Source organism: Tachypleus tridentatus, chromosome 7 (genome assembly GCF_004210375.1).
Source record: "Tachypleus tridentatus isolate NWPU-2018 chromosome 7, ASM421037v1, whole genome shotgun sequence".
NCBI classification, from domain to species: domain Eukaryota; kingdom Metazoa; phylum Arthropoda; class Merostomata; order Xiphosura; family Limulidae; genus Tachypleus; species Tachypleus tridentatus.
Window position 1 is genome coordinate 182,696,002 of NC_134831.1, and position 24,143 is coordinate 182,720,144.

At 32.4% G+C, this 24,143-nt stretch overlaps 1 protein-coding gene across 12 annotated transcripts in view; it reads right to left on the bottom strand.

The window, feature by feature from the left end:
- Positions 1 to 3,146: 3,146 nt before the first annotated feature.
- The window catches only part of HPS1 (Hermansky-Pudlak syndrome 1 protein), a 61,449-nt gene continuing 40,452 nt past the window's right edge, over positions 3,147 to 24,143 (bottom strand). For 11 of the 12 annotated variants that reach the window (XM_076516047.1, XM_076516044.1, XM_076516045.1 and 8 more), the window contains 10 exons: positions 23,051 to 23,102; positions 20,265 to 20,290; positions 19,726 to 19,878; positions 16,560 to 16,712; positions 14,341 to 14,456; positions 13,208 to 13,414; positions 10,869 to 10,995; positions 10,204 to 10,317; positions 6,704 to 6,798; positions 3,147 to 5,191 (listed from right to left, as the gene is read on the bottom strand). In XM_076516047.1, the coding sequence (XP_076372162.1) occupies positions 5,014 to 5,191; positions 6,704 to 6,798; positions 10,204 to 10,317; positions 10,869 to 10,995; positions 13,208 to 13,414; positions 14,341 to 14,456; positions 16,560 to 16,712; positions 19,726 to 19,878; positions 20,265 to 20,290; positions 23,051 to 23,102 (1,221 nt within the window). In that variant the 3' untranslated portion in view covers positions 3,147 to 5,013. Of the gene's footprint in view, positions 5,192 to 6,703; positions 6,799 to 10,203; positions 10,318 to 10,868; positions 11,007 to 13,207; positions 13,415 to 14,340; positions 14,457 to 16,559; positions 16,713 to 19,725; positions 19,879 to 20,264; positions 20,291 to 23,050; positions 23,103 to 24,143 lie in introns of all 12 variants that reach the window. The other variant, XM_076516048.1, reaches the window with a different exon arrangement.

Genomic DNA, 24,143 nt, shown 5'->3' on the forward strand with positions numbered 1-24,143 from the left:
ACTTCACAAGCAGTTCACCACTTTTTCACTTGATTAAGTTACTAAACGCGTGTTTTAAAGAAATACGCTTTTAACATCTTAATCTAAATTATATTTTTATGTTAGTTATGGCTGGCCTTTTTCTTGTGACAGATACTGACTGGAAATATATATATATACACGTATATTTAGGGCTATTATTATCATTCATGATGTAGTGACGTATGAAGGTTAATAAATCATTTTTATTAAGTTTTCTCGAACAATCTGAAGGAGCGATCTGAGTTTGAGATGGATTGGCTGTGTATTAGTGTAAAAACACTATATTTGGTATTGTAGGTACTCTGATAAATATTAAGTTTTGTGAAGTTTGTAATTTCTTGATATGCGTTAATCCACGTTGAAAAGACAAACTCCGTGTACAATTTATAAATTCGAATATTTCTTTGTGCTGTTCCTGTGTTTGGCTTGATTTGAACGATATGATATATCCGTGTTAGTTTGAAATCTAATAACTTCGCCAGTGTCGAAGTATGTGGACGAGTTACGTCAGTTGAAATCCGATGGTAATCTACGTGTTTTGATAAATGTCGAGACGAGCACCAGTTTTGTTTCAGGAACATTTATTTTAATTCACTGTTTTTAAGAGTATTCAACTGTTTGGTTTAGTACTGATTTGTGTAGAGAAACTCTTCCATACTACCACGTCGTTTGCGATTTGAGACGTAAACTATAGGATAGATTTATTAAGGGCGTGTCGGTTACAAACGATAGGGCTAACTACTCCTCCTTCATTAGGGAAACACTCTGAATATTTTCTATTTTCCAGAAAGCAGAGAATACCGCCAGTCGGTAATTTTATTCGCTTCATCGGGTATCGTAGTTCTTTGTGCCATACACAGTCGAATGTTTTTCGACGTAGAGAAAGCAAGCGACAGCGCATTCGTTTTTATTAAAGCTGTCTACTATACGAGTATATAGTTTCAGTTCACCTCACTGAATGATCTCTAGTCTGCTGAAATTTTCTGAAACCATTTTTGGATTTCTGGTAAGTCTGATGGAGCTTCTAGGTAAGTGGAAAAAGTCTTTTGCTTATAATTCTTTCCCAAATTTTGCCTGCGTAGCTAGAAAGGCTGATTGGACGTTAACTTTTTGGTTTACCTGCTTTCAGGAACAAAAAAAAAATAAAAAATGATTGCTTCCAAGAGCTTGGGATATAACTTGAGCTTAGAGATAAAGTAAACACCGCTCTTAAAAGGTAGAATATTATTCAAGTTCCCTTTTTGAAAATGTCAGTTACTTTGTCCTCTGTGATTTGTTTGTGTTTTACAAATGTGATGACTTCAACATGTGATTTTGTTTGTATAAACTTTATAGTTGTTTATTTCCTATGGATCTTGAGAGTTAGTGCTGCTAGCTGTGTGTGTGTGTGTATAGGTTTGTTTGTTTTTTTAATTTCGAGCAAAGTTACACGAGAGATACCTGTCTTAGCCGTCCATAATTTACAGTTACGACAGAAAGTGTTCGTACCCTTGCGTCCTGCGTAGTTTTTTGCTCATAATTTAAAATATCACGATTAGGCTAATAAACATATGGTGCATTATAAATATTATACTAACACACATCTACATAAATGTTTATGTAAATTAAACGACAAACAAACTGTTTATAAACAAATAACCAAAAATAGGAAGAGCAGAAAGTGTTCGTACATTTCAGAACGTATGCAAAAACTGATATTCCTGTAAAAATTTTGTTTAGTTTGGCGAATAAACTACATTATACCATTCCAGAACTAGACTCTGGGTTCATATTTATTGGAATTTAGCCAGCAAAAAATTTACTTCTGGCAATTTAGCGCTATCTCCGTCATTATCTGCTTGGTCATCATGGCAAACAGGAAACAACTGTCCAATATTTAAAAAAAAACGAATTATTGTAAAATACAAATCTCGTGTGTCTTTTTCCGGTATTGCTACACAACTTAATGTGCCGAAATCTACTATTCAAAGCATAATTGCCAAATTTAAGCTTACAGGATCAACTGCTAACCTCCCTCGTTCCGGACGCCCCAACAAAATTCCACAGAGAACCAAGAGGAAGGTTCTCAGAGAAGTTAGTAGGAACCCTCGTTTAACACGTTATGACATACTGAAACTGGTAAGGGAAACTGGGGTTGAAGTAAGCACCTCTACAGTTACGAACATGTTACGCTCTTCTGGGTTCAAAGCATGCCGTTCTCGTAGAACTCCATATTTAAAGCTGTTCATTTAGAAGTACGATTGAGGTATGCAAGAAAGCATGTAGATAAACTCTTTACCTATTGGAAGAGTATTCTTTGGTCAGACGAGATTAAAATCGAGCTTTTCGTCCACAATGATATTCGCAATATTTTCCGTAAGAAGGGGGAACGAAATCTTCCAAAAAACTCCGTCCCTACAGTTAAACACGGAGGTGGCTCGATCATGCTATGGGGTTCCTTCAGCTCTTCTGGTGTAGGCAGCCTTCACCGCGTCAACGGAATCATGAAAACATAAGAGCACGTAGAACACCTCAGAAACAGGGTGTGAAATTCTGTATCGTTCATTGTAGAAATAGAGGATGAAATTCTGTGTAGTAAATCTGGAAAAAGTGGGTGAAGTTAAGCATAGTTCATCATAGAAATAGTGGGTAAAATTCTGTGTAGTAAATTTTAAGAATGGGAAGTGAAATTCTATGTAACATACCAGAGGAATGGAGAATGAAATTCTGTTTAGTTCATCTCAGGAATATATAAACAACATTGTACCCCTAACATACATTTACTTTATTGTATTAACGCCTGCCTGCTTTGACATCAAGTTAACTTTGAAGAAACATATTATAAAAAAAAGTAAAAAAATAATAAACAGACCTAAATGCACGTACTTTTACAATACATGGAAAATGTAAATGATAATGTATAACTATCCAGAAACAAGTGTTATCCTGTGCACATTTCTCCCTAATTTTGAACTGATGACAAGAGAGAAAGTGGCTAGTTAACAGCACCTGCAACCAATTACTGCCTGCCACTCTTGAAGCACACTTGCAGTCCTAAAGGTCAGTGCATGTGTTTGTGGGAACTGAACAAGAACTTCTACTGATTATGATCTGGTCATGCTAGGTCCCAAGAAGAAGATTCAAACTAGTCAGGCAATGATTTTATTTTTCAAATAACTAAAGTCCAGTAAACACATCACAAAAAATAAACTTACTCCAAACAAGAAATATCCATTTATGTTACACACCTTAAAAAACTACAAAAGTTACTAAAAACTTGTTTGATCTTGCTACAAATGACAGTCGATATCCTCCAGATATAATTTTTAAAATAATTTTAGGTAACAAAGAACTCTGTCTTGATAAACCAGTCTCGAATTTTACTGGCGTTATTCACTCACAGTAATCGTTTTTGTTTGTTTTTTGATGCAAAGATAACACAGCAAGTCATTTGCATGTAATTAAACCCTGGATTTTAACACTGTGTATTTAAACTTACCTCTGGCCCATTGGGAAACATATAATGTACACAGTATGAAATAATATATATATTACACATTCATTAGAATGTCAGTTAACATCTTCATTTCATTGCTATGGCTATTATTACTGATATACACATCAATAAACAACATAAGATATTCTATACACAAGCTCATACTCTGGTATAGAGAGATTGATGGCACTTGTTTTTGTTTCTTTAGAATTTCATGCAATCCTACACAAGGGCCAGCTGCACTAGCCATCTGTAATTTAGCAGTGAAAGACTTGAGGGAAGACTGCAAGTCATCACTACCCACTACCAGCTCTTGGGCTACATTTTTACCAAGAAAAAGCAGTATTAATTGTCACATAACACCCTATGGATGAAAGTGAGATCGTGTTTGGAGAGACAGGGATTTAAACCCACAACCCTCAGGTTCCAAGTGAAGCACCCTAGCCACCTGCCCATCCCAGGTCCAATAGCACTTGGAATAAAAGAAGGTAAGTCACAATTAAAAGAAAAACATACAAGTGACACTTTCAAAAAGTAAATTATCCTTTTCAATTCACCCCCTTAAAAACAGTGTTCTTGAAGTTTATTTCATTTTTGAAATATAATATTCTATCAAACACGTTTTACAACATGGTTCGTCCTCTAATAATGCATTTTTGTTGCTCTTTTAAACATAAAATTAAAAATGGGAATAAAAATTAAAATTAACCCACTTGGAAAAGAAACAATGAATAACTTTTTTAAAATCAGAAATGTAAAACGATATCTGAGATTTTTTCCTCATTAACTGAGGTACTTCACCAATGTAAACAAACTTTGTGACTTTTCCACTTTTATAGGGGTATCACTACACAAACTTTAATAATAAAACATAGTTGCTTTTCTTACTATGGGTTTACATTTTACAACATATTTTCAATGCAGGTTGGAACTCCAAAACAGGTACAAAAATACATAATGCATGCTACAGGAATGAAAAGTTACAACAGAGTTTATAAAAGGACAGTTTTTGAAAAGCAAAACAAACTTTCTTGACGTTATCCCATTAAGAGAAAACACTTCAACCTTCCAAAACATTTCCAATGATTAGGTTCTTGACAAACTTGTTGATTAACTGTCTTTAAGAGCTACAATGATATTGCTGAAAATCAAAGCTGTAACAACATTGCCTGATTTACTACAAATGAGTGCTTGAAGTTGATACCTGATGATGCTACAGAAATTAAAGATATGTGACAACACTACCTGACATGTCTCAAATGGGTGCTCAAAGTTGATGCCTGATGATGCTACAGAAATTCATGATGTGTGACAACACTACCTGACATGTCTCAAATGGGTGCTCAAAGTTGATGCCTGATGATGCTACAGAAATTCATGATGTGTGACAACACTACCTGATATCTCTGAAATGGGTGCTTGAAGTTGATGACTGATGATGTTTAGAAATTCAAGAGTTGTAAAAACCACTGCTTGACATCTCCCACATAAGTGTTTGAAGTCAATAACTGATGATGTTACAGAAAATCAAGAGGTGTGACAGCACCGCCTGACATCTCCCACATGGATACTGCTAGTCGACGAGCTTGCAGGTTGACATACGAATTAGATACAGTATTAGGATACAGACAAAATATCTCATAACAATGAATATCTTCAATATCAGCACATGGAAAGCATTCTTTCATGAGAATTCTGGAAAATAAAATCATTAGTTACAAAAATATACTGGTACTTTAAAATGATGCATTTATTTTGCTCCCCCAATAAAATACAAGTGTTGAACAGGAATCAATTCTTATAAGCAAACAGGAATAAATGGTTTTGCAAAAAAAGTTTCTTAATACTTGTACATAAATATGTGTGTGTGTGTGTGTGTGTATGGGGGGGGATTAAGTGACTGAACTTGTAAGAAACAAGCGTTTTGGAACTGCTTACAGAAACTAAAAATTTCAACATTCACTATTCATGTATTATACCTTAAAAATAAAAATGAAAATAACTTTTGGCCCAGCATGGCCAGGTGGTTAAGGCACTTAACTCATAATCTGAGGGTTGTGGGTTCAAATCCCCATTGCACCAAACATGCTCACATGCTCACCCTTTCAGCCATGGAGGCATTATAATGTAATGGTCAACTCTACCATTTGTTGGTAAAAGAGTAACCCATGAATTAGCATTGGGTGGTGATGACCAGCTGCTTTCCCTCTTGTCTTACACTGCAAAATTAGAGACAGCTAGTGCAAATAGCCCTCGTGTAACTTTGCGCAAAATTAAAAAAAACAAACACAAAAATAATTTTTAGGACATACATCAAAAAAACCTTCATTGGACAAATTAATCATTTGAACCTTTTTAAAAAAACAAGAAAAGAAAGTCTCATGTTATTATTGTAATAACATTAAACCTTATATAAGATCTAAAAAGTAGATCACATAAACAGTACAACAATATCTGTAGCATAAGGAGTGAAACTGATGACAACATGGTGGCACACAGGTCATGACCAGTTACATATTAAAATTTTGATGTTACAAACCTTGTTCACTACTTTATTCTAACTATAAAAACATTAATCCAGTGACATTTTACAGAATAATTTAAGTAAGAAGAACCATGCTTAAGTTGTTTCCCTGGTCTCACAAGTTGTTATGAACAAAATATTAGCATGCTATTTATCTTCACAGGAAAACAGGGCTTAATTAGCTTGCAATGCTATGGTTGAAAATAAGCTCATGATACCTGAAATTCACCAATGTTAAAAGAAGAGTTGTAGCTAAAGGCAGAAATCTGCCTGATTATCAGATTGTTCCTGAAAGCTACACATGATGTTATCTGCACATGAATATCCCTAATTTTAAGTTTATAGACCGATAACTACTCAACGTTGGGTCTAATGGCTACTCTTGTCTCACCAAATAATAGGATTTGACCATCACTCGTACATGACACCAAAAGGAGATGAACCATGAACAGTTGGATTCAAAGTCTGAACAACATAGAAGGAAGGCCAAGCTCCAAATGCACTCATGTTATTGGATGCATTTGAGTTTAGTTTCAATTGTCTATACAAATACACTACAAAATAATCAATCAGAAAACCACAACAAATATATTTGTTTTAACTTGACCAAAACTGCTGTTGTTATTTAAAGAAAACAAAAAGTGCACATTAACCAACACATGTGCAGGGAAGTGGTTATTTACCTGTAAAAATCTCCACACACTATTCCAGGTAGAGGAAGTTTCTTAAGGTTGAAAAGAGGTGGAATTACTTTAGGTTTAGGTTTCAGTTCCTTCCCCTAAAGAAATACAAGACTTAGTGGCACATGTGTCTAGCAAACCAATTGTTGAACAGGAATGAAAGTTATATAAACATTCAGTGTTTCCACAAAATTCACTGCACAATCTTTTACAAATTGCAATTCACTGATACAAAGCTTTCATAAACTAGGTTAAATGGAATAAAACTCAGAAGTATGTGGCTTTAAACTATTTTAACAAAGAACTTGAGCTCTATTTGTACGTGATCTTTTACAGAGAAGTGTATCCTTTGTCACACTTTGACCCTTACAAAATATTAGCAGAAGCGCTGCCCTATGGACAGCTATTTGCGCTACTAATTACTACTCATAGCATTCATATCTCATTGAAAATATTTTTTATAAAGTGAACATTTTCTAAGAAAAGGATTTTTCTGAGAAGTACTGCACAAGAAAAGTGTTTTGATTGTGCTGACATCAAATGTAATGTTTTTAAACATATTAAATGTGGTTACCTTTGTTGAAAAAAATAACTTTTTTCAATAACTACATCTTTACGGTACTACATCCACAAATTATATCAATAAAGATACAGAGATGCCAAATATTTCAAATGACTGAGCGTAATGATTGTAGACAGAGCCCTTTATCATTTGCAGCTACTAGGACTAACCAACATCTCTATGCAGCTTCTGCATGAATCAGAAGTTCATCATTTAGAGGGAAATGTTTCATCATGTAATTTGTAGCTGCAATATAGTATTTCTTGGCACTGGTGTAGATGCTGATCAGGTCCAGGTACTTTTCATATTTAACAATGTATTCCTTGGCAGCATTTCCAACAGAAACTGCCTCATCAGATTTGTGTGAGGATTCACTGTTGCAGTCAAGTTCAGTGATGTTTCATTCAAAATATTCTGGCTTGATGTATCTGACAAGTATATTTTTTAACTTGTGTAATCAGAGTTCTATGCATAATGTGTATGCAAGGTTCTTCTCTTTGCAATATCGAATTGGCTGGCTCAAATAGAGGAATTGCAGACTGAAGAAAAAGACAAAATAACAAATTCATTTTGTTGTCCAAGAAAACTGTTAACTTATCTAACTTGCTTTGCACATAACTTTTCTTGGTTACCTCCTTGCTAACTTTCGTTTTCTTCTCTTTTTTCATTGATTGTCTCTTCTTCAGTTCAAGGTCAGACTGCCTAAACATATATTGAGTTATATCAAATGATTCTTTGTCTGCTTTTGGAGACTTTTGTCTTGTGTCCCTGTGTGGCTGAGAGAGTGTGTTGACTGTCTCTGTGTGACTGAGAGGATATCATGACTGTTAAAGTCTTACTGCCTGACTGAGCTGCATGTTTAGATCCTTTTTGAATCTAGTTTTTCCTTTTCACAGTGAAAATACCTCTTCAATGGCTTCCAAATGTCCAATATTCTGTTGAGTCACACCCCAAGTGATAGCCATCTTGTGTTAACAAGTTGTAGAATTTTTCTTGTTTCTTTGTCATACAATCCTTGAAACTCTTTGAAATGTTGTTTTCTGCTAGCACTTTTGTCCAGAAAATAGTAGGTATCTATCAATATATAAGAAAAAGAGCAGGGCAGTTCTCTGGAAGCTTTCTGGGCAGCAATATTCATGAGGTGACATGCACAGCCCACGAAGTAAATGCTAGGCTGTCGTCTTGAGATGTGTCCCATCACACCTTTACCTATATCAGACATAACTGAGGCATTGTCTGAAGGAAAACTGAGGCAGTTTTCCCATGAAATTTTCCTCTTTGTCAGTTCATGGCTCAAAAGCTTGAAAATATTCTCTCCCATTGAAGCTTCTTTCCATTCCACCATTGTCAAAAGAGAACAAACAATTTTTCCAAGCAAAGGGTCAAAATATCATACAACCACTAGATACAGTCTTGGGTCATCCATGTCTGTGGATCCATCTGTGTCTAAACTGTAAACACTGTTAGTAAGTATGCTTGAAATCATTTTGTCATCTTCACAACACAACATCTGTACAATGGCTGTAGTTTTGGTTCTAGCACAGCCATATTTTTTCGCTATATCAGAGTCTGGGAACATTTTTCTGAATAGATGTCCTGCATGATCGGCTACAGCTAGGGGTAAATTATGAGCAATGACAAATTGCGTGAACATCACTTCTGCATTCATGGTTTCATATTCTGAATTCTTACTCATAAATGTCGTTATCTGCATCGCTTTTGCCTTTGCCTCAGCCTTTTGTTGGTGAGATGCTGATTGTGTATGTCTGGAACAATCGTTTATCCTGCCATGCGCCACAGAAAAAATCGATGTGACAAACTGTACAAAATGCATGACTGTCACTGACTTTTCATGCAATGACTGGATGTTTTGCACTATACTCTTTCCTAAATTTTTGATTCACAGTTTTAGTCCTTTTAGATTTGCCAGAAACAAGACAATCTGGTGAATGAGGCCTCTTTTTCTCCTATCTTGTGAACTATCGCATTGGTGTTTCTATGTGTCTTATAAAATGAGAAATACCTATCTATGAAAGTGCTGATTGGCTGACAAGCACTGATGACATAACTATGGATTCTCCCACATACCCAGTATGGAGAAGCACTGCACTCAAACTACTGGTAGATGTCGAAGATACAAATATTTTTTATTATTTCAACCACAAACATAATTATCGCAAGTAGCCATTTGGACTATGTCTTTTATTTATTATCAAAATTTATTTGTATCTCACTAGAAATTTTCTTTTCACTCCTTTCCAGCCCTGGGGGAACAATTTATCACTTTATTATATAGGCCTATATAATATATAATAATTTGGGTGTTGCAACAAGTCATAATATTTGTCTGTATGAGCGTATAGTCTTCATGTATACACCAAAATCATAATGGTTGGCATCTCTGAAGATATAATCAAACCCTCATGTACAGTCCTAGGGAAAGTTGTACAAAAGCTATTCATTTTAACTAGTACTTTTGATTGTATGAATATACAGAATATAACTACATAATACTGTATTTTAATACTTATTTAAATATAGTTATTCAACTTTCAAATTCAAAACTGCGAATCAATGAGACTACAAGGCAAATATTTTGTACAAACTTGGATCCACGATGTTTCAAAATTTTTTATTCTAAGTAACTCCTTAAAAAATTGGATTTACTTAATTCATAAATGCAATAATGTATAGTGTATCATTCATTTCTGTACAAAGCAAGCTGCCTACATGGACCTTAACTAAAAATTAGCCTAGAAATAAATATAAATAATGTAATATACCATTATAACTTTTATTAGCCTGGTTCTTAACCCTGAACTTGAAGAATTTATCTGCATATCACAGGATATTTTAATTTTGCAGCCAAAAAGAAGTGACCACAAAATAATTAATTTAATTAGCTCACATCGAGAGAAGTGCCCTGAGAAGCATGACTTACCCTTGGGTCTTCAAACCAAAGAAGAAAGAAGTAGAAATACTTGTCATCTCTCCAACTGACAGATGTATTACCCTTGTATAGATATTGATAAGCAAAATCCACCATGTTCCAAATCTAACAGAATAACACATATTAAACTTGTTTAGTCAAGGAGACAGAATTCTAATTCCAGCATCCAAATCATTAGTTTTGCAGCCCCTTATTAAATACTGTTTTTCTTTATGCAATTATTTGAAATGTACTTCAATATATCCTTAAAGAAATTGCATAAAATCTACTTGTTCAAGTACAGGATATAAACTAAAAATAACTCTTCCTTACTCACCAATTTTATTTATTATAAAACTTGTAGAATACGAAACAAAACCCTAACAATTCACTCACATACTTTTGTTTAACACTTAAGAAAATTTATAAGCCTGAATGATATCAAGAGATAATAAAACTACATTCACAGTGTTAAAAAAGCTTTTAATCATTTTTCCAGTCTTCTGATGCTCCTATACAGAGATTATAAATGAGTAAAATAAAGCTTATATTTCTTAATTTATCAAAATCAATCTCAACTTTAAACTTCAAGCATTAACAACATCAATACAGTAATTTTCAAAGTACTTCCTAATTTAAATTAATTAGCTTCTCATTAAGAATGGTACGAAACTTACAACTTCTCGAGAAACTCCATCTCCAGACAGGTTTTCTTGATCAGTTTCCAAGGAGGGAGTCAAGAGATAGTTATTAGCTCTGTCCAAAAACAGGAAGTGCAACAGATCTGGGAATTCTTGAAGATAGCTAGTGTTTGACTAAAGAATAATATTTAAGTTAACAATTTCTGTGCATGTGGACTAAATCATTCTTATATTAACCCTTTTATCTAGTAATGAAATTTCTTGATCAGCCCCAATCAGTGTCATTTCTTCATTAAAAACTATCATAACTTACAGGTAGATTTTTGCTATATTATGCATTATAATATACAAGAAACACCTACACTTGATGTTATTGCATCAATAAATTAGCTAAATTAAGGTAAAAATACAGAGATAATACAACAAGCCACTGATCTCTCTACGTGTGGGTGCATCATATTGTCTGCTGGTTGGGGCTCCGGCTGGGGGATTGTTTATACTTGTGTTTGCTACTCAGACTAGACTTAAAAATGTGTGCTGGGTGTAATGCAACCGACCACTTGGACTTGAGGCCAACTGATTTTTCTGGCATCATGATCTTGGAAATTATTATTTTTACCAATTTCTGCAGATGTGTCAAACCATCTAACAAAATTTTCTAACTTCAAAATTTTCTTCACCATTCTAGTCAGAATATTGTTGAACATATGTGACAATTTTAACTTAAGTGTAGTTTTACTTTGCAACTCATATATTGTGTAGCTGACATGTCGTAAACTGGAAATCGTTGTACTACTGAGTCACATTTTTGAACCTACTAAGTTTTGTCTTAAGTTTTAAGATATCATAGTACCTTGCAGAATATGGAACGTTTTAGACCTAAGTTGTTTTTTATAAATACGCATCCAAAATGTAGTTCAAGTGAAATAAAGTTGATGAGAGATATTGTCATATAGATCTAGATTGTGTGTTCATAAGTTTGGATATAATAAACGTATTGAAGCTGAAGGAGCCGACTAAGAATGGAAGCTTGAAACATCACCTTTTCTTTAAATCAAAATATAACAATTTGGCCACTGTTTAACCTATTCTTTAATTTTAATGTATTAAAAGCTTTGACAACACAGCTTATCTTGTCCCTATGGGCCCTTCATACTAAACTAAAAAGTACACGACCAAACAGATAACAATTAAACACTGATGAGGTTACATTAATAACATGACACACATAAGTTTGTTCAGTGTACCTGTGTCTGAAAAATGTTCTAGTAGATTGAGAATGAAGATAAACAAATTGGAAAGTTATACAGGTAAAAGAAAGTACTTGTGAATTTACTTACTTAGCAAATGAGATTAAAGAAAAAAGCACGAAACTGTCAACAGCAATCATTGATTGAGGTCAGTACTGACCAGCAAGTTTGTGCCACTTCACACTTGATTTTGTGAAATAGGAGAACTCATAACATCAAAATGCATTTATCCAGACAGAACAGTTCAATCACTGTTTGGCCACTATGGTTTTAGTGATGGGGATTCAAGGGGACTGTGAAACCTTAAAAGTGTTGGTATAATAAGCCTCAAGTAAAGACTCAGTGTGGGATCACCTAGCCTAGAGCCAAGTGCATACAATTTAATGCAAAAGTGAAAATATTGACTCAATTTTAAACCTAAATCATCTCTGAATTAAAGTATTATCTGTTATTAATATTTTAAATAATAAAACAAACCTTTTTAATCAATGGAGACAATAAATTAAGAAATCAACAGATACTTTTCCAGTTGTTTTGTTTTTTTCAGACACTTCATTTTATACTTACAATACATAGACTAACAACAATATTAAGTTATATTTTTGTTGCTAAGCAACATGACATAAAAGCCATTATTGTAACATAATTTACCAAAATCCACTGGCTTTTCTCTATATTAGAAATCGTTAAACTAACTGATTTTAATCAATAATAATTCTATGAACACACCACTAATTCATTTCATGAATAATCTTAACTTTGATTGGTTACAAAGTAATTTCCTGACATTTGACCATCTTTACTGAACTTTTCTGTTTCTTTGTTGGTAAAGCTTGATTCAGCAACATTTATTTATTTCTGTTAGCTATGAAATGAGAAGTTAGGGTATACTGTGGGGTAGGGCAATAGTACTTTCCCATTATTTTTGACAACTTTAGGCTATTTTAAGTTTTAAAAAATCTATAGAGAATCTGGTGCTATATTTGTTATTAGATAACAGCACAACCAAATAGCAATTATTTTAAACCTTATATTTACAGCTTTTATAGTTAATGTCACATTATTTTACACAAGTCTTAATTTTTTTCCCTTTCGTCTTATTGTGTGTCTGAAGTAAAAAGATACGCAGTCATGCCCAAATTTCTTCTTGTTTTTACTTCTAAATATTCTGCATAGTGATGCAGCTTAGACCTCACTAGTTCCTGTACAGTTTGAAGAGCCAACATCAAAGCGGGACTCGGATCATTTTCATGAATGACTTCTGACTTGAATATGAATTCCACAAACATTTCCTGCAAACTGTTGCACAGAGCAGACAATGCACAATCTAGCCTATTGTAACAGGGATAAAAAATATTTGTTAACAAAAAAATATTGATATTCCATTATTGCAAAAAACAAAAAGACATGTTTCTGCTGTACACCTGTGGTACAAAAAGCAAAACATGATAATTGTGTAACTACAGATTATCAAATAAATTACCAATTGATAAAGTTATTGGTCACCATTAAAAGATTTGAAATGTTGTATCTGTATAGAATAAAGAACTGTATGGAATTATAAAACTTGCAGTTTGTTTTTATTAAGTATTTTTTCATATCTTTCATTGTAACAAGAAAAGAACTTTAAACAACATAGAATTACACCGTATGATGCAACTGAATTAACCCAAATTACAACAGCAATGTAAGAACTGTTTCAATGTCAAAATATCAAGACAAATGGGCTGAGAAAGTACATAAGAGGAAAGTACATGAAAACAATGTAACAATGAGCAAATGTTTTATATCAACTCATAGAAATACGTTTTAAAGAGGAAAAAAATTGAAAAGTAAAGAAATTCTTCATTTGATAATGAGATATGTTATTTACTGAAGAGGAATGTCTAATCAGAGTAAGAACAGTTGAAATGAGAAAGAAACTGTATTGAGTGTTTCCCTCTACAACATTCATAAAACACGCAAGAGAACTAACATGATTTGATCATACATAAACCATACTATATACTGCCCTTAATTCACAGATAAAAACACAATATATTTGTTAACCCTCAGTACTATGTTTACTTTAATTATGTCAAATAAACATTTTAAAAATATATTAAAAACTTTGTATAAATACTTCTTTATTTAATTACAAAAAAACTGCTTATCCTTTTAAAGTAAAATAAAAATAGCAAAGAAATTAACTTGAAAATAATATAGTTCACAAATATGTTTTTTTTTAATTTCCATGGCATTCAAAAAATAATTCATACCTTGCTGGCAAATGTTTTTCATCAGAGTGATTCATATAGTTCATTAAGTCATTCTTTTTCACATGTTCCCATCGGCTGAGAAAACTCCGGACACAAAAATCCTGTTCACCTGTTAGCTGAAAGATCAAACACAAACGCACGCACGCACACAAAAATTAAATCCATTTTTTCATAATGAAAAATGTACTTATAATCAGAACAATAACAAATTAACATAAATGACAGCCTGTTTAATTTTATACCACAGTTGCAAAAATAACCTAAATTTTAAGAAAAACAACTTTGACTAGAGTAGACACACAGTCTCGACAAGAGTTAGAAAACCAGAACTAATCAGAATGTTACAAAGTTTAGACTTCTTACTACTATTACAGACTGACTGAATGTACACTCACATACATTCATATTTTTGTTGTACCACATTATAAAAAAAGATATGAAAGCAGTATTTTCACTATCATAGTAAGTAAAATCTCCTTGATGTTTCCTAAAGGTGAAATAACCTAATCAGCAAATACCTTTAATGTGTTTTTTAATAACTTACATTTCAATTACTAAATAAATAATTTGAAAACAAAATCAACTGCCACAATCACAAAAAAGTTCTCATGTAAAAACGACACCTAGGCATCTCAAACTACATCATCATATGCACCATTTAAAAAATTTTTTTTTCCGAAGCTGAACATTGATAACATTAGATGGTGTATTGAACAATATGAAATAAGTATAAAATACAATAAAGTTTTTGTTTATATTTCCAGTGTCTTGTAAAAAAATAAAAGGTTTTAACCTGTTAAGCATGAACAGGTGTAACAAAAGAAAGAAAATTATTTTTCCTTAGCCGGTTAGACAGGAACAAATTCGTAACTATGTGTCCAAACAATCTGACAGCTGTTAATTTTAGGTTGTAGAAGTTTTAAGAGATTTAAGTTATCTGTTACCAACAGCCAATTGTTTCAGCTTAAAGGACTGTTTGTAAATTCTTAAAATGTCATGCTATGTATTGGATTTGTTTTTTACAGAATGTCATAAAAACCATATAGAATTTCAGTTTTGATATCTTGGCATTTCTTCATTACCACAAAGAATATTCCTTATTCTATGTCCAGAGCCAAAAAACTTGTTGAATAACATTTTGTAAAAATTATTAAAGAAAACAAGTTAACATTGATCACTGTACATTGCTGTAAAAAAACTATATAAAGATTTGCATACAATGGTGTTACTTTTTTGTGAAATATTGAATGTGTGATGGTACATGAAATAAATAACTAGCTTTCGTGTTTTGCAAGTCCTACTTTAATATTGATTTATTAAAATTATTGGTTAATTTGTATAAATATATAAACATTTCAAAACTTTTATTATGATTATTTCACATTATAAGTGTTACAAATTTTTTTAGCTGAGTATATGGACTAAACACAAGCCTAAATCTCATGAGACACTGTTAGAGTTATGGCCAAAAATATTGTTAAGAGTAAGGTTGCCCACTGATGAACCAATGCATTCTAATAGGTGAGAAGAGTATATTAAATTAACCGTATGCATTACTAGATTAATTTCTTATCTTATAGGCTGCTTGTTTTGATTGAAAATTAATGATAAATATAAATCGGACTTGGTATATTTTCCATCTTGAGTTGAACACAGCTATAATTTTTAAACAACAAATGGATAATTCTAATTAGTGCATTACACAGTATTGCTTATGAATTATTTTTTCCTAAGATAACCTTCCTCAACAAACTCTGGCTATTGCAAATCCTCCCCTTTCCCATGAGAAGGTTTAACTAAGTTTTTAATCTTAAGATATTTTTATTTACTAGAAATTCAAGAAATACTCTAAATGAAGAGTCTGTGTTTTTTGAAATTCATGCAAAGCTACAGGAGGGCTACCTACACTAGTTCTCCCTAATATAGCAATGTAAGACTAGAGGGAAATCAACTAGTCACCACCACCCATCTCCATCTCTTGGGCTACTTATTTAACAAAGAACAGTAGAATTAACCATCATATTATAACACCTTTATGGGTGAAAGGGCAAACACGTTTGGTGTGAAGGGGATCTGAGCTTCCAACCCTTAGATTACAGGTTAAATACCCTAACCACCTGGCTATGCTGGGCCATAAATGAAGTGTGTTATATTTGTACATGATTATATACACATCTCAGGATTCTAGTTGGTGATTCAATAAAAATAAAGCTTCTCACTCTCATCTTTCTGATACTGTCGATGATACGAACAATGCTGCTCTCAAGTTTCTCCATGGTAAAACACCCTTTGCTTTCCAAAGGTCGAACCTGTAGGCTGTGTAGTGATAAAAGTAACTTCGTTACACCATGTGATAATGTGCTTTTCTTGATCTGTTTGAGTGAAGACATCAAAGATTAGTACTGTACAAAGAAATCTTCTTTTCAGAAACAATAAATGAGAAAAAAAAAAGTACCAAATAATACTCTTGCCCAATTTATTTACAAAATACGCCTAGATCTTAAAGAAAATTATTGTAATATTATTCTGATATGCATTTTAAGGTGTTACGTCAAATGTTAAGTTTACTTTCATATAAAGTTTGTTTTTATAGAGTAAAGCCATACTGAGCTACATGCTTTGTCCACTTCAGGGAAATGAACACTAAATTTTACTATTGTAGGTCTAAAGACATTGCTGTCCTACCAAAGGACTTTAGAGAGAAAAAAGTGTTATTAAAACAAAAGATATCAGGTTTTAGTAACAACAAAACACTTGTTCATGAGTATCATTAACGAAAGACACTTTCTCATAAGTATCATTAACGAAAGACACTTGTTTATAAGTATCAATAACGGAAGACACTTGCTCATGAGTATCAGTAACGAAAGATAATTGTTCTTAAATATTAGTAACAACAAAACAGTTGCTCAAGAGCATAAGTAATGAAAAACTTGTTCACGAGTATAAGTAACAAAAGACACTCGTTCACGAGTATAAGTAACGAAAGACACTCGTTCACGAATATAACTAATGAAAGACACTCGTTCATGAATATAAGTAATGAAAAACATTTGTTCACTAGTATAAGTAATGAAAGACACTTGTTCACGAGTATAAGTAACGAAAGACACTTGTTCATGAGTATCAGTAACAAAACACACTTGTCCTTAAGTATCAGTAATGAAAGACTTGTCCTTGAGTATCAGTTACGAAAGACACTTGCTTATAAGCAACAAAAGAACCTTGTTCATGAGTAACAAAACAGTTGTTCAAGAGCATAAGTAATGAAAGACTTGTTCACGAGTATAAGTAACGAAAGACACTCGTTCACGAGTATAAGTAACAAAAGATACTCGTTCAAGAGCATAAGTAATGAAAGACTTGTTCACGAGTATAAGTAACGAAAGACACTCGTTCACGAGTATAAGTAATAAAAGATACTCGTTCACGAGTATAAGTGATGAAAGACACTCGTTCATGAGTATAAGTAACGAAAGACATTTGTTCACAAGTATAAGTAACGAAAGACACTTGTTCACGAGTATAAGTAACGAAAGACACTTGTTCACGAGTATAAGTAACGAAAGACACTTGTTCACGAGTATAAGTAACGAGACACTTGTTCATGAGTATAAGTAACGAAAGACACTTGTTCACGAGTATAAGTAACGAAAGACACTTGTTCACGAGTATAAGAAACAAAAGACACTTGTTCACGAGTATAAGTAACAAAAGACACTTGTTCACGAGTATAAGTAACAAAAGACACTTGTTCATTAGTTTCAGTAACAATATGACATCTGCACTTTAGTTTCAGTAACAATATGACATCTGCACTTTAGTTTCAGTAACAATATGACATCTGCACTTTAGTTTCAGTAACAATATGACATCTGCACTTTAGTTTCAGTAACAATACCACACTTGCTTCCTAGTATAAACAGTTACTTTTCGCAAACTACATGCTGAATGATTATATGATTAAAAGTCTTGCATCTTATTTTATATGTATTTATTTAATAAAAAATAACAGGTGGTCAAGACCCGTACATGGGAATCTTTGAAGCAAAACCCACCACTTTTCATGTACACAATAACAGAAGAGCAAGTTTTGGAGGTACATTTGAAAGAAAGTTATGGATAAATATTAAAAATATTATGCATCACACATACTTACACAATGATTGCTGAAACATTTTAAATTAAATAAAATAACTATTCTCAATTTATCCAACTCAGTAAAAAATTATGTCAACGGTGTTGTTCATAATCATTTTAGAGTTACTATACGATAGGCTGAACACAAGGAACTTTTATTATGGCTACAGAACTGGCACAGTATATCTAAATATCCTTTTACGATTCACTATTATGATCTAGGAAACTCAATTACTTTTAAGGGTTATTTAATTAATGTCGATTCTAAAAACTAGAATCAAAGTGGATGCATAATGATCAAATATAACTCGAGAATCAACATAATTTTAAAAAATTGGCATCAGAATGACACTTACGATGGTACAGAATGTACAGTGTACTTTGAAAAATAAATTATCTAACTTTTCTCTAAGTTTTCCTGACCATTCACATTATACAAACAAATATAAAGGAAAGTGTACTTGGAAACTCTACATTAACTATACAAGGCATTGAGTTTATATACTAGATGAAGTAGTTCGCCAATACAGTTATGTTTGAGAATACTGGCACAAAAAACACAAAACATTCCCCTGACTTTAGACTTTTTCCCATGACTTATTCATATTTCACCTGACTGTAAACATCCTGTGTCACAGTTCAACAACAGCTTATATGTATACCTACTGTTGAAAACACAAATGTTGTTGTGTAACACCAGAGCAAATATCTATATTTACTGTTAAGAAAACAGAAAAGCTTTAATTTCATATACAGTTGCTTCAGAAAAAGCTAATACAGAAAAAAACTACTCACATACATCTGCACTTGTGATATAAAATTAAAAACAAAACTACAACACTTACAGCCTACCTCATCCTTGTTCCTAAAGTGTCACACTGATGTACAGTATCTTTCTGTGCTTCACCATTTAAAAAAGGTGGTGTTATAATTTCATCTTCTACAAGTAGTTACAAGTTACTGCTCTAGCTATCACTAATATAAGGTAATCAATAACGATAATTTAAATTTATTCTTTCACAACTATGATCTGATTAACATTCCTTACTCCACTATCACTAATACAAGGTAACCAATAACAATAACTTTCTCTCTTTCACAACTACAATCTGGTTAACAATCCTTCCAGCCCTAATCATCACTAATACAAAGTAACCAGTAACAATAATTTCCTCTCTCACAACTACAATCTGATTAACAATCCTTACTGCTCTAATGATCTGTTACACTAACTGTTCACTTTACCTCTCCAACAATCACTAATACAAGATGATCCAATACAGGGACAGTATGAACCATGTGTGGGATAGCTGTATCAAAATGAGATTTCAAGAAAACAAGTACGTGTCGTACTTCTGTGACAGTAGTAAAAATGCTGCTCGTGCAAATTTCTTCTGTCTAAAATAAAATATATAAACAGATATATAGCTATTTGGATTCTGTATTAACAATACACAGACTCTCAACATGCATCACAGATGTCAATAATTATGCTAATACACAGTCAAAAGTATTACCACTTTGATTAAAAGCAATATTTAAACTAAAAAAACAGATAAATTAATGTTTTTGCTGGACAATCACTGAAAGGGATCATGAAAATGAATTTTTTAAATTTTTTTTCTGACTGCTATTTACAAAATATATATACATAAAAGAAATACAGGGCCAGAAGAACAGATAAATAAACCAAAACTGTAGCCTAATAATGTGTTAAGGAATACAAAAAAAAATTAAATATGTAAAATGTTAACAGCAATTATCAACCACAGATTTACACTCACCACTTCAATTCCACAAGGAACATTTCCTGGAAAGAAAATTTTGTTATAAAAACACTATATAATTTATGACAAAATGTAGGCAACACATTACCTACAGAATATAACAAAAAAGAACCCATTTAACAATTAAATCCAAACTTTGGGTTACTGTATACTTGCTTAATATACTTTTCACGAAACATATCTTTTTTTAACAAGGACATAATGTTTCAAAATCGTTTTATTCATTTATCTACTTAATTTTCTTAATGTTACTGGCTTAGGTCACGTCAAAGTAGATACTAACCCCCAAGTGAATGGGTTGGTTCAAAGTATGCAAACTGTGACCTTTCATAGAATGCCATTTAATATAGCATTACATACTTGATGTCAGAGTTATTAACTACTGATCTAAATCTTAAATTTTTGATTAAGAAACAGTTTTTGGTAGAAGAAAGTAAATAATAAATACAATATGTGCAGATAGTAAAAAATATATACATACATATATGATATATAAACAAATATATATTTTGGAGGTTGTAGAGGGTATGCAAACTTTACAGTGAACAAAACTATTTTCACTTATCACACAAACATCACTTGGCAAACACCCGAGTCATGTTGGCATCATAAATTTACAGGTGTTTCTTGAGTACATATATTTTATAATTCATGGATTTTGTTTTTATCTATAACAGACTTGTGCATTTTACTGAAAGTCTGCCAGCTAGACGAAGTAAATTTAAAATTATATATTTGGCATTTCTTATCCAATATGAGTGTTGGTCTATTTAGCAGACCTCATGCACATTCTGTCAAACAAGTTTTCCATTAAATTAAAAAGGCTCCAAAAACAAATATTTTTAATGCCAAAGAAATTAACTATTGTGAGATTACAAGAAAAACATTGATACAGTACATACAATCATGTATTTATCAGCAATTCAAAGAACCGTGAACACCACAGTAAAAACAACTATGTGAAGAACATGGATAAATTCTATCACGTTTATCAGTTTGATCTGAATTTTATGCAAAGCTGCAAAAAGCTATCTTTTCTGCATAAGTTGTTCCTAATTTAGCAGTGATAGACTATAGGGAAGGCATTTTGTTATCACTGCCCAACTCACTACCACCTCTTTAGATGCTGTTTCATCAATGAATAGTGGGATTAACCATTACTTTATAATACCTCTATGGGTTAAAGAGCAAGTATGCTTGGTTGGATATGGATTTGAACCCATAATCCACAGACTGCTAATCAAGTGTCCTAACAAGCTGACCATGCCAGGCCACCTTGATCAATATTTTAAAGATATAGAACACTGTAAAGAAAATAGAACAGTAAATAAACAGGGAACATTTCTGGTTATTAATGTAATTTAAGTATATAGAAACAAATAAAAGTATTTTAGTTATATGACAGAAGCAATATGAGTATAAAAGAAATACTTCATTTGTATTTCTTTTAAGATGGTCAGGGCATTTACGTGATGTCCAATACAAAGTACACTGAAATGTATTGTTCCCTGTAAAACAAACTTAACAATGCCATGTTAATACTGGCAAAACCTTCTTTTATTACCACTCTTTTCATGCTGAGTCTAGCATTTTCTTTGTGTATAACTGCATATATTTTTTTTAGTAAAAAATAATTACTCCAAAATATTTGCAAAACCTTAAAACAAATCTTTTAACATCAAGTGCAATGTTTCTAAAAGAAACATTAGGAACTATAACACACCTGTAATATTTCACAGATATATAATAGATGTTGTTTTTTTTGTGACCACTTTTCAAGTCTTGAAGAAAAATAAAAAAACACTTTTGATTTACCTGTTTCTAAATAATCTGTTTAGATTTGAACTTAAACTTTTGTGGATTACTTTCAACATCTACATATATACAAATTCAATAACATCAGACAGGATTACTTGTTTTCAGATATTATATTTTAATTTTTAACAGACAGATTAGATGGAAGTTAGCAGCACCCACCACCAACTTTTAAGTTACTCTTGTCTGACCAAACAGTGGGATCTCACTGCCACCCTCATGATGCATCATGAACCCAAAATGTGGAGCACAAGTTTGTGTTCAATAATGGGACACGTTACAGATCTGCAAGTCCACAGTTTGGCATGCTAATCACTGGGCTATGCTAGTCCGTGCAAAAATGATTTTAGAACTTTGTTTGTGGTTGTACTTTGTTTCATCTCTTTTGCTACTATTATTAAATGTTACCACTTTTCATTGTAATACATCCCACCTGATAATAATCAGTTTCTTACCCAAATCCTCTGCACTGTATCCCAGTTGACAATCAGTTTCTTACCCAAATCCTCTGCACTATATTTCAGCTGCTAATAAGTAGTTTCTTACCCAAATCCTCTGCACTATATCCCAGCTGATAATAATCAGTTTCTTACCCAAATCCTCTGCACTATATCCCAGCTGATAATAATTAGTTTCTTACCCAAATCCTCTGCACTATATCCCAGCTGATAATAATTAGTTTCTTACCCAAATCCTCTGCACTATATCCCAGCTGATAATAATGTTTCTTACCCAAATTCTCTGCACTATATCCCAGCTGAAATTAATCAGTTTCTTACTCAAATCCTCTACACTACATCCCAGCTGGTAATAATAAGTTTCTTACCCAAATCCCCTGCACTATATTCCAGCTGATAATAATTAAGTTCCTTACCCAAATCCTCTACACTATATCCCAGCTGATAATAATTAGTTTCTTACCCAAATCCTCTACACTGTATTCCAGCTGATAATAAGTAATTTCTTACCCAAATCCTCTACTGGAACTTGGGATTCAGATTTATCAGAAACAGATGTTTTCTGGAAATGTATGAAAATGGCAGAATTAACAACAAATACAAAAAATTAAAATGTTTACGTTTAACAAGTTCTATGCTATGTGCAGGATAACAGATGAAGATTTAAAACCCAAAATAATTTCTTGCTATGAGATTCTAAGGGTGAAAACATGGATTATCTGTGAATATCATCAGTAAGTTTAATACAGTAATAAAAATGTACATATATAATACCATGGATCAAAACAGCACCATTCATAACAGTAGAAAAATATTCTTAACACATATGTATAACTTAAAAGAAATTACATAACATTAACAGATAACAGTATGAAATAATACATATTCCTAAGTGAAAATATAAATATTGTTGTTTAAACTTAAATTTCTATTCAAATCATGAAGTTACACTGTAAAATACAAAAGTTATGATTGTAATAAAACTTTTGAATTCTGAATCAGTTTGGAAAGTACCTTTCTTAAACCTTGTGTTTATCCTACAAACATGTTTAAGTTTTGATTAATATGCAAGTGCAGAGGCTGACGTGTAACTTCAGAAAAGATTTGAAGAAACACAACTACAGTTTTAGATTAACCTAACAGATCAAAAACACTAACAAGATTTGAAGCAAGCTAAGTTTTGTGTCATTAGAATAGTTAGTGACAGCTTTATGTTAGTTTAATATCTAACATAATAGAAAAGTTAGTGTCAGCCTCATGCAAGTTTAATTTCTAACATAATAGAATAGTAAGTGACAGCCTTATGTCAGTTTAATATTTAACTTAATAGAATAGTTAGTAAGAGTCTTATGTAAGTTTAATATCTAACTTAATAGAACAGTAAGTAACAGGTTTATGCTGGTTTAATATCTAACTATAGACTTAAGTTCACAATAATTCTGGATAAGTTCTACTAAAATCAGTCTGTTTATGAGCAACAAAGAATATAAGAGTTAAGAAATAAGTCTCAAAATGTTTATTAATGTATTTTATTTACTCTAAGGTATGCTCTGAATACAACAGAACTTGGACAACACAACAGATATGCCTAGCCTTCTGTCAG